The sequence below is a fragment of the Carassius gibelio genome, chromosome B13 (assembly GCF_023724105.1).
Source record: "Carassius gibelio isolate Cgi1373 ecotype wild population from Czech Republic chromosome B13, carGib1.2-hapl.c, whole genome shotgun sequence".
Lineage (NCBI taxonomy): Eukaryota > Metazoa > Chordata > Actinopteri > Cypriniformes > Cyprinidae > Carassius > Carassius gibelio.
Window position 1 is genome coordinate 1,510,094 of NC_068408.1, and position 17,333 is coordinate 1,527,426.

At 39.3% G+C, this 17,333-nt stretch overlaps 1 protein-coding gene across 1 annotated transcript; it reads left to right on the top strand.

Moving 5' to 3' along the window:
* The first annotated feature begins 674 nt into the window (after positions 1-674).
* On the top strand, positions 675-7,945 carry LOC127969948 (PWWP domain-containing protein 2B). Its single transcript, XM_052572120.1, has 3 exons — positions 675-1,020; positions 4,429-6,061; positions 6,879-7,945. Exons 1-2 carry the CDS (start codon positions 719-721, stop codon positions 6,059-6,061), a joined length of 1,935 nt encoding a protein of 644 aa, XP_052428080.1. The 5' UTR covers positions 675-718; the 3' UTR covers positions 6,879-7,945.
* The last annotated feature ends 9,388 nt before the right edge of the window (positions 7,946-17,333 follow it).

The following is a 17,333-nucleotide window of genomic DNA, read 5'->3' on the forward strand; positions in this document are numbered from 1 at the left end:
TGAAATACAACCTTTTTCTGTTTCAAACAGATCATTGAACAATAATAAATGAAGTACCTGAAGCTGACGATGAAGTAAATGTATAATAATTACTTTTCTGGTACAAATGTCTAAACATCCTTCGATCAAGATACATTTACTGGAGAAGAAAAATTAAGTTTTATCTTCTTGGAAAAAATGGTAAAACAAGAACAAATACCTACCAGTGGAGTCAGAAAAATTCCCTTGTTTCTTGAATTTTGAAAAGTTTTTCTTTGAATGAAGTTGATTTTTCTGACCCATTTCTTTAAGCATAGTTTTATTTTTCATACACTTTGACACAAAAAAAAATCACATTTTAATTAATTTTCTCTTTCTGTGAATTGATTTATAATCAAGACAAAAATACTGAGTAAGAAAGAGCAAAAACATTTAGCAGCGTAAAGAAGATTCTCCATAAAACATATTAGAATGATCAATATATGATAAATATATGATAAATAAATATATAATAAATATATGATCAAATATTTAGTTTCTGTTTAGTGCTGGTGTGTGGTTTCTCATATAAATCAGTGAGACTGCTCACATTTCTGATAAACATCATCGGTTACTGTACATTTAGTTTTCAATCTTTCTGTATTTCATTGATATGACCTTTTGACATTATTATATTTCTGGACTGTTTTCGCACGGTGATCTGGGCATCCTCGCGCTGGAGCTGCGCGCTTCTCTGCTGATGATGTCATCCGGCGTCAGCGCGTCGGCGGAGCTGATGACGTCACTGCGCGTCCCGAGCGCGCTGGAGGATCGCAGCAGCAGCAGCAGCGAAGAGCGACGCGACCGTGGCTCCGGCGGCCGGGATCGAGCGACGCCCAGCCGGACACCGAGCGAGGAGACGATGGAGGCTGTAGCGGAGGAGCTGCGGGCCGGCTCCCGGATCCCGGTGACCGTCGAGCAGATCGTCAACGACACGCTGGTGGTGACGCTCACGTACCGAGAGAAGAGCTACACCGGAGTCCTGCTGGACTGCAGCAGAAAGTGAGTCGCCTTTCTTTGTGCTTTTAGTGCAAAAACACACTTTGGTCAGAACAGGCCCACACTAGGCCAGAACAACACGAGCAGGCCTTGATCACAGACAATGAGAAGAGCAGCAGCCATCATCATCATCATCTTCATCATCTTCACCATATAAACGCGAATAAACCGACTCTTTGTGTCGGATTGTGCGATTTTCTCGAGTGTAGATTGTTTGATCTTCCAGCTTTAGCCATGTAGCACCAGGAGCTCTTTGATCTGACATTGTAACATTGTATCATTTCCAGCTGAAACACTGATTGATGTTTTCACGCGCAGTTATCATCCAGCTTTCAGGAATTGGGTCACACAATCAGTTTAATCGAGCTCAATCAGCATTATTCTTCATGAAGGGTGAGATGGCATTGTTCTGAGAGCCTACCTGACCTGGACACACATTCAGATTAAAGGTCAAATACTGCTGAACTAAACCCGTCTAAATGCTGTTTTAGATTAAAGTCAGATGTTTGTCTTATAAAATCTCACATGATGCCTTTCGTTGTTTACCTGTTTTCTCAGATTCATAATGAGCTGTCATTGTCTACATCAGTTCACCTTAGGGCTGCACAATTATGACAAAAACCATAAGCCATAATGTCGATTATTCTCTTGAGATTGTAATTACGATCATCACAATTTACATTCAATTATGTTTGAAGCAACTGCATGCGAATATATATATGAAATGTGCTTTCAATAGAGCACTTAAATGTCAAATATATATATTGGATTGGTTTCTTCTTAAAATAAAAAGTAAAACGTATCCATGGTATTATAATGTTATGCTAAAACTCAATAAAAAAACTATGGGGGAATAAAAACACATCTTAAGCATGCAGGATAACATAAGCTGACTTTGAATGATTATGTAATCGTGGCATCTTTAATAAATCACAGCCCTAGTTCACCTTGTTATACCAATGTTATATTCAGGATTTATGGTTTAATGTAAAATAATGTGTCACTCATTATAATTTCCATTATAAACAACATCTATAATATGAACATGGATATTTGCTTGCGTTTTTATAGACACTGCATCAGAATATTATAGAGACCGCTGAGAAAAAAAGAAAGAAAATAAATATCGTTTGCATTCCAGAGCTCCGTTTAGGGTTCACTGTTTATATTAGTACGTTTACGCAGTATTCCATATATTTGGTTTAAATGTTAAATATTCTGACAGCTTCTGATATAAATATATTTTCCGCTGTTGTTAATTGCTGGTGAATCTAGTGCGAACCTGAAGTATTAATGCCTTTTCGCTGAAGAATGATCACAGATGTGTGACTCTCTGAGCTGTTCCTGTTTGTCATCATGTGTCACGTCCTGAATCATCGCCGGTCGCTGGACATACTGTGCCGCGTTCAGAATATCACACTAACTGCACACTTTCTGTCTCCGTAGATGACCTGGTGATTACACGGTGTAGAATACAGTGTCCCACAATGCAGTGCGCTCAACCTTTCATTTCCAGTGTGACAAATGTACCAGAAGTATCTCTCTCTTTTTTTTTTAACGTAGTATTTATTTAAACTAACAAAATGTTTTTGCACCAAACATAACTTCAAAGAAAAATAAACTGCATGCATGTAAATGCTTTTATGAAGTTGTGAGTAAAGATTAAACTGTGTTTTACTAGAAAACAATATTGTTTTTCTTCTTCAAAATGTCATTTTCTACAAGAGAAAAAGTTTCTACACTTATTTTTGAGTTTACTAAAATAGCTGAAAATAAGTTTTATCACTTTTTATTGTTAAAAGAAAATCTAAAAGGTAATTGTTTTTGTTTTTTTTTGTTTATATTTCACAATCCTGCAATTCTGAGGAGAAAATCTAAATTGTGATATATAAACTCATTTTATAAAATTTTACTCATTTTCTTTTTCAAAAATAAATAAAAATTGCAAAATAAGCTGCATGCACTGTAAAAAAAAAAAAATATTTTGCAAAGTTGTAAATAAAGATTATTGAAATATGTTTGCAAGAAAAAAATATTATAGTCTTTGGACTTCAAAACATTCATGTAGTTTTAATTAAGTGTGTTGCTTGATGTTTGACCCAAAACTCGATTTAAGAAAAAAAAGACAGAATTGTGCTAATTTTGTTTTTCAAAATTAATTTACAAATGGAATTTAACTTGCATTCACTGTAAAAAAGATTTTTCAATGTTGCATTGAACAGTAAGTGTTTGTCCTGAACAGCCTGACAGTGTTTAAATAGCATCATCGTCTGTCATGAGCTGTTATAAATACTCTGATTATGCAATGAAATGTTTTCTTACACCTACACGGCGGTGGTTTTTGGGTTCTCGTGTTTTATTTTCATCACACACCGTCTCAGATGATTGGTGTTTATTGCCCGAGGGCTTCTGCCTCTTGTCCCGCAGGACTTCCGTCTAAGGTTTAATTGATAATCCCAGCACAATCAGATTCAGGGCTGGATGTCTCCTGGGCCTCTCCTGTGTCCCGCTGCTTTATGGGATTGTTTTTGTTCAGTGAGGTGGAGAGGGATCCGGAAATCTCGTCCCGGTGGTCTCTTTGTCTGTCGTTTCTAGCCGCACACATCCGTGACGCTCATTGCTTCGGCTCAGGTTGACTTCTGCTCACCTCGAGGAGCCAGTCAGAGGAAAAAAGTCAGAATTGCATGCAGAAGTGTGGGACTTAAACTCACGGTTCTAAGAAAAGCCACAATTACCTTTTTATGTTTTGTTCTGTGGTGAAAATAAAAAAATATGGACTCTACACTTGTAATTGTGAGACGTTGAGTCACAATATTTATATTTAGCTATTCTGACTTGTTCCCTCAGAATTGCTTATTTATGTCTCTGAATTCTGAGTTTGGTTTAAAGACAGAAATGAGTGTCCAAGCATCAAAACATTGAGATCATGTGCCCAATTGTTATGAAAACAATGTCAGTGCTAATAATAATAATAATAATGATTGCTATCCTGAAATAGTCTTAAAAGTTGTATTTTCAAATGTGACCTTGACGAGTTTTTCTGAGATACACCCAAATATTTTTAAGTTCTCCTAGTTTCTGAGAATAAGGGTTTTGAGAGATGAAGCGGTATCTGTGGTGTGTTTTTAAAGGATATATGAACAAATAGGTGTGGTTATGTGTCGCATGACACAACTGGTTTATTAACCTGTTTTTCTGGTCAAGAGTCAGCTTGCCGTTAGAAATGATTAATCGTGTTTTTCCGTTCTTGAGCGTTCAGAGGTTTTGAAACACTGTGATGGTGTTAAAAATAAGGACGTTTAAAAGTAACTGTGCCTGCTTAGATTATTGTAAACTAAATACAAAGCCAACAATAACTCGAGTTAAGTGAAATTATTGGCTCTTATGTTCCTTCTTGACTCTTTTCCGTAGGACTGGGCTGTTTTGCCTTCCAGACATTGTTGGAAAATCTGAAGATAGCCTCATGTTGAAACCGGACTGTGAAGTCTCGAGGGAAGAGGCTTCCTCTGAACCTGTTAGTGAGCCAACACAGAGACCAAAAGATGAGAACACGGAGCCTGAGATGGCCCCCCCGCCCGCTCCCGTACCCATCCCTGTGCTCCCGGGTCAGCCCACATACCCCCCGTACTTCGAAGGCGCCCCGTTTCCTCAACCCATGTGGGTCCGGCACACATACAACCAATGGGTACCGCAACCACCGCCGCGTCCAATCAAGAGGAAGAAGAGACGAAGTCGAGAACCTGGACGGATGACCATGAGCACAATCCGACTGAGACCTCGGCAGGTGCTGTGCGAGAAATGCAAAAACACACTCAACAGTGACGAGGAGAGCAAAGATGGACCAACGGAGGCCAAGACGTCCAGGAAGGAGAACGCTCCTCAATCTGAAGAGGACACTAAAACAACCCCAGCCAAGAGGAAGGAGGACGGAGACAACAAAGAGTCAAAGAGACGAGAGGAATCGGCGATCTATGACAGCAAACGCTTCCGGAAGGACAAGAAGGATGATGAGAAGTTTCCCGGAGGGAGCATCATTCCCCATAGCCCCGTGATTAAGATCTCTTATAGCACTCCACAAGGCAAAGGTGAGGTGATAAAGATCCCCTCGAGGGTTCACGGTTCTGTCAAACCCTTCTGTCCGAAGCAGCTTCTGCAGAACGGCCACAGAGAGCACAACGCTTCCGAGGAATCCCAGAAAGTCGTGCAACCTCCTGTAGACTCCATCCGAACGGGTCTTACCATTTCCATTCCCAAACTCAAGCTCCCAAGGTTGAGTAACCCAGACGCTCCTTCGCCCAAGATACGCTTGAGATCCCGGGCTGACGGAGCGGAGCAGGTGTCCGTGTACGAGGCAGAACTGGTGGATGGCGTTCGGAGGAAAAGTCCTAGAGTTCCCAACTCTCAGTCGGAAGATGGTGTGGAGAAGAGTTCGCTTGAGCTTTGGTCGGGAGAGGAAGTGGAACGACACGGAGACTTGACTTTACTCATCAACTTCCGGAAGAGGAAAGCGGACTCCTCGAGCCTCTCCGTGTGCAGCAGTGACAGTCTAGACGAGTCCAAGTCGTTCAGCTCCGACGGAACGTCGCCGGAAGTCTGCGATCTCGCTCCAGGCGACGATATCGCAGTCTCGTCTTCCTCTCAAGGGGAAAGTAAGACTGTTCCGCCTCTAACTGTTCGACTGCACACTCGCAGCATGACTAAATGTGTGACCGAGGAAGGTCATGCTGTAACAGTGGGTGATGTTGTTTGGGGAAAGATCCACGGATTTCCTTGGTGGCCTGCGCGGATACTCAGTATTAGCGGCGCTCGTAGAGAAGAAGGTGAGGTCGATGCTCCGTGGCCCGAAGCTAAAGTCTCCTGGTTCGGTTCTCCCACCACCTCCCAACTCTCGGTTGCCAAACTCTCGCCATTCCGCGAATTCTTCAGGTCACGCTTCAACCGGAAGAAGAAAGGGATGTACCGCCGTGCCATCATGGAGGCCGCCAAGGCGGTGGGACACATGAGTGCCGAAATCACATCTCTACTGGCTCACTGCGAGACTTAGGTGAGTCTTTCTTTTGTGAAATGACAAGCAAAGCATGATTTAGTTTTCACTTGTGTTTTTAGGTGCACGTTTTCTTTAAACTTCATATCTCTAAAAGTTATTGAAAACAGTAGGCTTTATGTCAGTTTTGTATAGAAATCTTTTTAACCTCCCGGTTGGTTCCCATGGCCTCAGTTTCTTTGGAGATCGCTAGGTCACCTCATGTTTATTGAGGATCAGATGCAGTCTTGCTTCAATATTGGCTCAAGCTCACAAACTTCTCCCACTGCCAGTGTTTGGACTCCTGAATTTCCCTCCTACCATATTTAGTCACATCTACCACTGTGCTTTGCATGACTTCAACGTCAGTGCATTGTTATGCATCATTTGTGCATTTTTTTATGCATGCATTTTTATGTAACATTTGTGTATTTTTATGCATGCATTTTGATGCTTCATTTGAGAATTTTTATGCATGCATCTTTTATCCATCATTTGTGTATATGCATGCTTTTTTTGTGTAACATTTGTGTATTTTTATGCATGCATTTTGATGCTTCATTTATGCATTTTTATATGCATGCACTATTAATATGTATCATTTGAGCATTTTTATACATGCATCTTTTATCCATTTATGTATATGCATGGGTTTTTATGAATGCATTTTTGTATTCTCTTAACATAAAATCCTTGACTCCCAACAATTTGTTTTTAGCATGTTGACGTCATTCTCAAATAAGCATATCAGTGCACAGTGCAGGAAAATACTGTGTTTAAATAATACTGCCTACTGTTGTGTCTCCTCATGCATCTGTTTGTATTTCTCTCTGCACAGGACGAGGATGGCAATAGACTGGCTGTCATTCAGGGTTTTGCAGGTGCTCCCAGGACGTGGTGATCTCCCCGGGTGGAGAGCGCCTTCGTTTGCCACGGATATCATGAGGGAAGGTGCTTTATTTCCTCCCACACACGGCTGTTGGAAGAAAACGCGATGCACGGACCGTGTACGAGGGGCCACGAGGAGAATGTGGGAACCTCGGAGCGAACACTTCCCCTGTTTGTCTCTCCATCTTTCATTTGTTTGTTTTTTAGGACGTACGTTATATTAGAACAAGTAGCTCGACACTAAATCCGAATGTATTTATTCACAAAAAAACACTCGACCGGTGACTGGCCTCCTGTAAGATCACACTGCTGCTGTTTCTTATGACTCTTACATCCGTTTAGGATCCGAACGGAACGACGAATATCCGTATTATAATACAAAACGACAAGTCTTACTGTGTCTGTTTCTTTAGATTATGAAAATGTGAACTTCCTTTTTGCATCATGTAGGTCTTACACCATGCAGTATGTCCGTTCGTCCATCGCTTCACTTTCTCTGTCCTCTCCGAGTAATATATCCCTCTCTCGTATGTCTCTCCGTCCTCTTTTTCACTCTGAGTATATGATGTTTTGCTTTAATTATTTAATGTGTCACGTTAAGAGAAGCACTTTATCCGTACCTTGGTGGCCTGCTGTGAACACTAACTCCAGTTTGCAGACTCTCGGAGGAACCAACCCCTTGCTTTTGAAGTGATTTTTAGTTTTTTATGATGCAGATTTCGATTAAAGGACGCTTTCAGGAAGTTCTGTACACTGTATTCTCACATTTAGCCCAGTTTATGTTGCTTTCCTCCTTTATGAAATGTTCCACTGGAGATCTGGAGAGAACTGTACGCTCCTATGCACCGTCTCTTTTATTAAAGCATAAAAAGCAGTGTGTTGGTGATCGTGTGTGTGTGCTGATGCTGAATGAGTGCAGCCGTATGTGAACGACCTGGAGACGTCTTCACATCTGCCACGGCTCGACACGATGGAGTTTTTTTAATGTCCTGTAAATAGAATAAAATATAAAAGCAATGCTCTTGCACGTGTGGTTTAGTTTCCAAACGCTGAGGTGAATGAGGCTCTCGCTGACCGACCTCTCGTTTAGTTCACTCGTCAAACACAATGCTTTATAGCTATTGCCTGAACAAAGCTTGTGCCTTTGTGTCAACTTTTAAAGTGTGTTGACTGCTGTATCATTTGTGCATTTTATGCATAATTTGTGCATGCATCATTTATCCATCATTTGTGTTTTTATGCATGCATAATTAGTGCATTTTTGTAATCTCTCTTTATATAAAATCCTTGACACACAACAAACTGCCAATGGTTTGTTTTTAGCGTGTTGGCATCATAATCAAATAAGCATATCAATGCACAGTGCACACAAGTATTGGGTTTAAATAATGCAGTTGCCTCTCTCATTCATCACTCGTCTGCCGTTTGCTCTCAGACTCGATGCTTTTCATAGCTGTTGCCTAAACTAAGTTTGTGCTTTGTGTTAAATGTGAAAGCGTGTTGACAGCCGCAGCAGCTCGTGACGCACGATCTCTCAAACGTGAGTGGTTTGCATTCACAAACTGATTAACAATGTTCTTCACAGTTTGACTTGGATGAGAAGGAAGGCTAAAACAGACAGCGTGCTCCTCTTCAGAGCTTCATACAGGCTTTAAACATTCGATTGGCTGCTCTGAACATTTCATTTGATTGAGTTTGTTTCGGCTTCTGAAAGACATTGCAGTGATTGTGTTGTGAAAGACTGATTGATTTCAACACTCCTGATGATCTTTCTGAAGCGTTCTGCTGTTGTGTAATCAGATATATTGCGTTAGTCCAGCTTCTGTGTGTAACTAAAGTCTGGACCTGTGTTTGGTCTTGGTTTACTCGAACACAAAACTGCTAGTTAACTTGATTTTCTGCTCAAGATAAGAACGTTTTGATCGTAGCTGTCAAACCAAGATTTATTCAGACACTTCTCACAATTGATATATTTATAACTATATGGTCCTGCACCCGCTAGTAGAAAATATCTAAAATTATATTTGGTGTGGGAATAGTTGACTGTAGAGAGTTTTTAGTAGAAACAGAAACGGTGTGATGCTCGTCTCCGGAGTGTGTTTGAGTTTCCTGAGACTGTCTTTGGCTTTCTCTTGTGTAGGAGAGAAATGAACTGAATCCCTCCTCCTCTCGACTTCCTGGAAGCACACAGTGTTCATGTGTTAAACGTCTGAGAGATAAAGTCCTTCAGACCACAGAGACTCCTTCTGACTCCTCCTCCTCCTCATCATCATCATCATCACTCATGAAGCTGGTGGTTCTCTTTCTGCTGAGCTCATGGTTTAACTTCCTGCACTCGTGACTGAACGGATCCATGTCAGGAGAACTGTAGAAATGATGCTCTGCAGAAAGAGGACGCATGCATTCAGGAGCTTTAAGATATTTGATTGATTTATTTAATCATATTATTTTCATTAATTAAGTGTTTAACACTTCAGTGTTCATTGACAGAGTGACACACACACAAAAAATTCTCAGTACAGTCTAACATGAAAGTTAATAACTGATTAAAGTGCACGTGTGTTATTTTAGAAGTGTATTTGAATTTTTACATTGTGGTACTGAACTGAATTTATATCCGTTTTATAGAAAGATTTAGTGTTATATTATTATATAATGATATAATTTTTATTGTTTTCATTTTTTTGTTTTTAAGTCTGTATTGAGTATTTTATATATTAAAATACTTTAGTTATTTTAGTTTAATTTGAACTTTTAATGAAAGTAAATTTTCTTTCCTGCTTGAAAAAAATACCTGAAAGAAATATTGAATATTCTAATCTGAAAAGAAAAATAATAATAATTGATGTATTATATACATACAGCTGTCTGTGTTCAGGAAGAGAGTGTGTGTGTGTGTGTGTGTGTGTGTGTGTGTGTGTGTGTGTGTGTGTGTGTTCAGTAATGAAGGGTGCGGCGCTAGTAAAATAGACCCAGGTCTCTGGATGATCTCCAGCTCCTCGTTTGGATCTTTTCTCCTGTTTTTCTCTTTCAAGACGTCTTCGTGTCTGATCTGAGCGTGAGCATCACTCCAGTCTCACTGATGTTTTCTGCCATTATATTTCAGTGCTGTGTGTGTGTGTGTGTGTGTGCGCAGATAATCTTTCCTACATGCACACTTCCACATATTCAAACTTAAGAGTGAGCTCCAGTGGCATTTAATTCATCTCTATGAGACTATATGAATATGCTAAAATGTGAATCAGTGTTAATTTTTCATTGGGAACATGTTACATATTTTTTATTATTAGTTTTTTCTTTTAAATTTTTCACTTTATTTTTGTTTAAGTTTTAGTGATTTCTATTTTGTGTTTTTGTCTTGTTTTAGATTATATATATATATATGTGATTGTATTATTTTTTATTTTCTGTTTTAGTTCTTATTTTATATAGTTCTTATTAATAGTTTCAATTAGTTGTATTTTTATTTTACTTAGTCAATTTTTATTGTTTTTGTCTTTTGTATTAGCTTTTTTATTTCAGTTTTAGTTTTTTTAGTTTTTTATCTTTTAGTAAAGTAGGCTACATCAAGTTAAACTAAAAAAATTATTCCTTAAAGTTTTTTCATTTTCTTTTTTTCATTTAAGTTTTAGAGATTTTGTTGTGTGTTTCTGATATAATTTTTTAATAATCTGCACATTTTTGCCTTAATTATTGGTTCAGTTTTAGATCTAGTTATTTTTGTTTTTTTTATTTCTATTAAAGTAAATACAACATTTACATTTATATATTTAGAAAACACTTTTATCCAAAGCGACTAACAATGCATTCAGGCTATACATTTATTTATTTTTTTAGCAGTATGTAAAAACTATATTTGTTTCTTCAACAACTAGCTGAAATAAAACAAGTTTACGTTTTTTTGTTTTTGTTTATAACAGAAATGGTTTTATGTTCCTAGCTTTAATTAACTATGATGTGAAGAAGTCCTCATTTTCAGTAAATGATGTCTGTTCCTCAAAACATCAGAATACTTGGAATATATTCATGACATGAGTGACTGGTGTGATACTAAAACAGTGCCTTGAATCTTGACAGCTCCTGTCACGTCTGTTATACAGGAAAAGTGAATCATAAACTCGATGTTTGGTGTTCGGTGAATGATGATCTGAGGATCAGAGAGCGCTGATGGGTGAAGAGACGAGGACAGAGGGGAGCTGAGCTTTAAATAGATGAACATAATGAAGCTCTTGTGCTCCCATCCTCCAAACACAGACAGATCCTGAGATCCTCCTCGAAAAAGCTTCAGATGTTCACCAAAGCAGACCGGCTGTATATATTTGGGCTGAGAGACGTTCAGAGCGACAGGAACAGAACTGGTGAAGAGCACGATGGATTGACTGTGTGAAACGTCTTGAAGACAGACAGAAGGATCAGAGTTTACTCCTGCAGCTCGAGGCGTTATCCTCCAGGATTCAGATTACAGTGACACACACACACTGGAGACTTTATTAAGATTACTAAAACAGTGCTTTATGAGCTCATCACAGTTACACATTCTTCAAGAAGGGCTTCATGTTGAGTCCTGTGTGTTTCTCTGAACTCTAAAGATCTTCTCAACTCTGGGCGTTATTATTTTAAGTTGGTTTGGAATACTTTATATATATATAAAGTCCTGTGGTGAGACATCTGAAACCAGAAATGCATTTGAAGTGCTTTTGGTTTCACTGAATTGGCTAAAGAGTTAAGAAAATAATAATAATATTAAAACATCCCAATAATCCACAGCACTCCAGTCCATCAGTGAACATCTGGAGAAGACAAAACCTGAAACACATCCAGCATTAAGATGATTTTAACTCAAACACATAGAGTCTATAATCCAGAATAACACTTCCTCCAGTGAAAAAGTGTTCTGGTCTGAATCAGGAGAGAAATCTGCACAGATTACAATCCAAAACATTTTAACTTTAACACTTTTGTCTTCTCCAGATGTTCACTGATGGACTGGAGTGCTGTGGATTATTGGGATGTTTTTATCAGACTCTCATTCTGACGGCACCCATTCACTGCAGAGCATCCACTGATGAGACACTGATGCAGTGCTACATTTCTCCAAACCTGATGAAGACACACACTCCTCCTGATGTTTGGATGCTGTGAGTTTTCAGTGTTCAGATCAGTCTCTTATAAGGGTGTATTTCAGTTCGTGTGATGTTTTGTTGACAGCAAGGCGGATCACTATGAGCAAAACTATTCAGTGTTTGATTCCGTCTGCACTGATTTGCTCACAATCACTTTTTAACACTGAGACAATCTTTATAAATGTAATTTCTTAGTGTCCTGAGGGCTTTCATTGGGTTAATACTGGATGTGAAGTACTTTAACCTCTCTGATGTGTGTGTGTGTGTGTGTGTGTGTGTGAGAGAGAGAGAGAGAGAATGAGTGAGTGTGTGTGTGGGGGGGAGGGGGTGTGTGTGTGAGTCATACCTCAGTCTGTTAGTGTAAGAGTGTGTGTGTGTGTGTGAGAGTGTGTGAGTCATACCTCAGTCTGTTAGTGTAAGTGTGTGTGTGTGTGGGGGGGGGGTGTGAGTCATACCTCATTCTGTTAGTGTAAGAGTGTGTGTGTGTGTGTGTGTGTGTGTGTGTGTGAGTCATACCTCAGTCTGTTAGTGTAAGTGTGTGTGTGTGTGTGTGGGGGGGGGGTGTGAGTCATACCTCATTCTGTTAGTGTAAGTGTGTGTGTGTTTGTGTGTGTGTGTGTGTCATGTGTGTTGAGGTACAGAAGGAAATGCCGTGACTCAGTCACTCGTTGTTCAGTTCATCATTCTTAAAGTATGTCATGTATTAAATCACTCACTCTTCACTCAGACGTCTAGCCGCTTTGATCTTTTGTCACAACATTCCAGAAGTTTATCTTTTATATTTCATTTCCATTTAATTAGACACTGAAAGATGAAACTGTACCTTTTATATCTATCTGTCTATCTATCTATCTATCTGTCTGTCTGTCTGTCTGTCTGTCTGTTTAATTGTTCTCTTGTCAATTTAAAAAAAAAAATCATTAATAAAATGTACAAAATATCTCTGATGTCTGCAGAGGTGGGTAGAGTATCCAAAAACTGTACTCAAGTAAAAGTTAAAGTCTAAAAGTAATAGTTACTTGAGTAAGAGTAAAAGAGTATCGGATAAAAAAATCTACTCAAGTAGTTAGTTATTAGTTACTTTGGGTCAAATATACTGAGCCTATTTTTATTTAGATATATAGATAAAATGTATGAAATGTATGTGTGTGCGTATAAATATATATATTTCATCAGCCTTTACTCCAGTCTTCAATGTCACATAATCCTTCAGAAATCATTCCAATATATTGATTTACTATCAATGATAACAAATAACATTTACATTATTAAAGATAATTTTCACTGACAGTCTAGATTGCAATCACTCTCAGAAACTCCCATTAAAATCACTGAAACTGTTAACACTGTGAAATCAATATCTTAATTATAGATTCGTACACACATCTGCACTTTGTTGTTTCTGACGAGAGAATTCGCCAGAAAGAGGTATTCAGTAAGGAGCGAGTGAAGGAAGCACCGGCATTTTAGCGATGACTCATCAGAACACCTCTGATTGGCCATTGCATTCAAAAGCTCAACAGAATCGTGTGTGATTGGGTATAATGTGCAGCGCTGTAAAAACACATCTGTCTCTGGCTAGCGATCACAGATCTGAATTTAGCAGCTGATGATATGACTCGCTGAACGTACTCACGCCGGTGTGATTGTATTAAAATTAATAAAATATTAATTGGCAATTTTTTTGTCTTTTGGAAGCTGCATTCAACTTGACTCCCCTCTGTTATAAGTCACACGTTCAACAAACTACTGTCACAGTGGTATCGTGTACTGTAATCGAATGTAGCCCAAGTTATTACCTGTTAAACAGTAGACAGCACACGCGGTGTTCATCTAATAAGGATCTCCATCGCAAGCAAATAATAGCCTTTGAACATTTGCTTTCAATTCAGTGCAGTTCCATAGCCCCGTTTTAAACGCTGCTGATGTTAAACGTTACAACTCTGAGTGAACCGCTTCAGACGCTCAGCGCGTGCGGCAGGGAACTGAAGGAATCATTCAAACTGATTCTTGAACCTATTCACTGTTTGCCAACTGGTTTGATCCATAGACAGTAAAAGAAATGGACACAGCGACCCCATTGGATTCAACGGAGACAAGTGAAGTCATTTAGAAGCGCACACTTCCTGTGTGTCGGGCGTACTGCGCAGACTCAAACTGAACTTGATGACGTAGATGTCACGTGAGCAACCTGTAAATCTTCTAATCGCTGTGAGAAATCTGAATCACCCACCGAATCTTCCAGAGAAGGCGAGCGTGAACAGGAGCACATTTTGGTAAGTATTTTGATTAATTATCTCCCTTGACTTTATGTCTCCACGTCCCCCCCCGATAGCCTCATACACAGTAAAAGATTGGCTACGAGCTTCTCCTCCTGTCCATACGGTAATTTCTCTACTGTGCGACAGAGAGTCGCTGGTTACGATGCAATCGTTGGCGTATTTTTTACAAAAACTGCTTCTACGGGGCCATAACATAAGATACAAGGTAATGGAGCCTTTTATACATTTTAGTGTTTCTTCATAAATAATTAATGACTCAAAAGAATGAATCGCTCATTGCCCAGAGAAAAGTAGACGCGCGTTTGGAATAAACTGAAGCATTTATAACATTTATTGTATTAAGATAAAGTAACAAGAGGAGCGTCGCCCACAGTAACGAAGTAAAAGTACAGATTTTTTCCAAAATAATTTACTCAAGTAAGAGTAAAAGTACCCATCTTTAAATATACTCAAAAAAGTATTAGTTACCCACAAAATTTACTCCAGTAAATGTCTCTAAGTAAATGGAAATCGTTACTACCCACCTCTACATATTACTAATATATTACATTATTCTGCAACATTTTGTATTTGTAATTAAATTATTGTTTGTAGTAACATAATATCACATTTTAATCATGCAGATTTTTGGAGAAAAACTGAAATGACACTCTTCGTGTGATATTGATTAACTACATAAATGGATATAAATATATACATTTTCTAACCCCCATATCTTGAATTTTGTGATCATTCACATGACTCAAATGATTCGCGAAACCCCTACGAACTCCCGAACTGATTCAAATGCTTCGCGATCCCCAAACTGACTCAAATGATTCGCCAACCCGCTACGAACTCCCGAACTGACTCAAATGATTCACGCTCCGAACTCCCAAACTAACTCAAATGATTCGCGAACCCGCTACGAACTCCCGAACTGATTCAAATGATTTGCGATTCCCAAACTGACTCAAATGATTCGCGAACCCACTTCGAACTCCCGAACTGATTCAAATGATTTGCGATTCCCAAACTGACTCAAATGATTCGCGAACCCACTTCGAACTCCCGAACTGATTCAAATGATTAGCGATCCCCAAACTGACTCAAATGATTCGCGAACCCGCTTCGAACTCCCAAACTGACTCAAGTGATTCACGCTCCGAACTCCCAAACTGATTTAAATGATTCGCGATCCCCAAACTGACTCAAATGATTCGCGAACCCACTCCAAACTCATGAACTGACTGAAATGATTCACAATCGAAGTTCCCATCAAAATCAAATGACACCGCCAGCGCTACTATTGGCTTAGTTCTCTAATTTCATAACATTTACTGAAATTAAGGTACGAAAAGTATGTTGTTAACAAATAAAAAATCTATATTTCCATTCCGAACTGCTTTCCATGTTGAAACATCTACTAACATAACCAGGTGAGCGGATCACTCTCTCACTATTTGATTGCTCTAGTCTTTATCCACTCATCATCATCATCCACCAATCAGAACACACGAGAACTCTTTGACCAAAGCTGCTGTGCTTGAAAAGCTCTTGCAGCAGCTCAACACTGGTTTTCTCTGAGGTGGTGGTGGAAAGAAGGGTTCATTGGGGTTATATATAGAACCATAGGGTTCTTTACTCAACTCCAAATAACCTATTATGCTAAAAAGGTTCTATAATGACAAGAAAGAACCCTTTTGGCACAAAGGTTCTATAGGCTATTATTCATTCATATATTACATTATTCTGCAACATTTTGTATTTGTAATTAAATTATTGTCATGTCTGTTTCTACTCTCTGTGAGTGTTCGTGTGAGTGTGTGTGTGTGTTATGTTCGATACATTCCCAAACACACACACACACTGTAGTACTGGAAAAGGAAAGGAAGGAAAGTGAAGTGACATTCAGCCAAGTATGGTGACCCATACTCAGAATTTGTGCTCTGCATTTAACCCATCCGAAATGCACACACACAGAGCAGTGAACACACACACACACACACACACTGTGAGCACACACCCGGAGCAGTGTTCATCATTTATGCTGCGGCGCCCGGGGAGCAGTTGGGGGTTCGATGCCTTGCTCAAGGGCACCTAAGTCGTGGTATTGAAGGTGGAGAGAGAGCTGTTCATGCACTACCCACAATTCCGTCCGGCCCGAGACTAGAACTCACAACCCTTCGATTGGGAGTCCAACCCTCTAACCATTAGGCCACGACTTCCCCTAGAGTAGTCTAGAGTAAACAACAGTCATTTTACACCGGGGCTTTACCCAGGAAAAACACTTCCTGATGAAGCTCTCTCTCTCTGTCTGTCTTTCTCTCTCTCTCTGTGTGTGTGTGTGTGAGTGTGTGTGTGTGTGTGTGACTCTGTGAGTGTGTGTGTGTGTGTGTGTGTCTGTGTGTGTCTGTTGAAAGTGTGTTTGGATCAGAACATTTTGATCCACGAGGATCTTCTCTGCTCTTTGTGTGTTTGTGTGCACAATAATACAGTGATGATATCAGACAGTGATTCTATGGAATGTAAAAAATATTTAGAATTAGTTTTTTATGGAACAATTTATTGAACCATGAGACCAAATATAAAAAATATGTTTGCATAAACAGTACAGACCAAAAGTTTGGACACACCTTCTCATTCAAAGAGTTTTCTTTATTTTCATGAATATCAAGGGCTATTTGAGCAAGAAGGAGAGTGATGGGGTGCTGCACCAGATGACCTGGCCTCCACAGACACCGGACCTGAACCCAATCCAGATGGTTTAGGGGTGAGCTGGACCGCAGACAGAAGGCAAAAGGGCCAACAAGTGCTAAGCATCTCTCGGGGAACTCCTGTGATTCTACAATTTTCATAGTCATGAAAACAAAGAAAACTCTTTGAATGAGAAGGTGTGTCCAAACTTTTGCTCTGTACTGTAAGTTTCATCAGGCTTGTAAAGCTCATATAGTAAGAATATATGGCGAGAACAATTTCTGCTGCTTGTGATGTAAATCAGAGAGATGTTTCTAACATTAG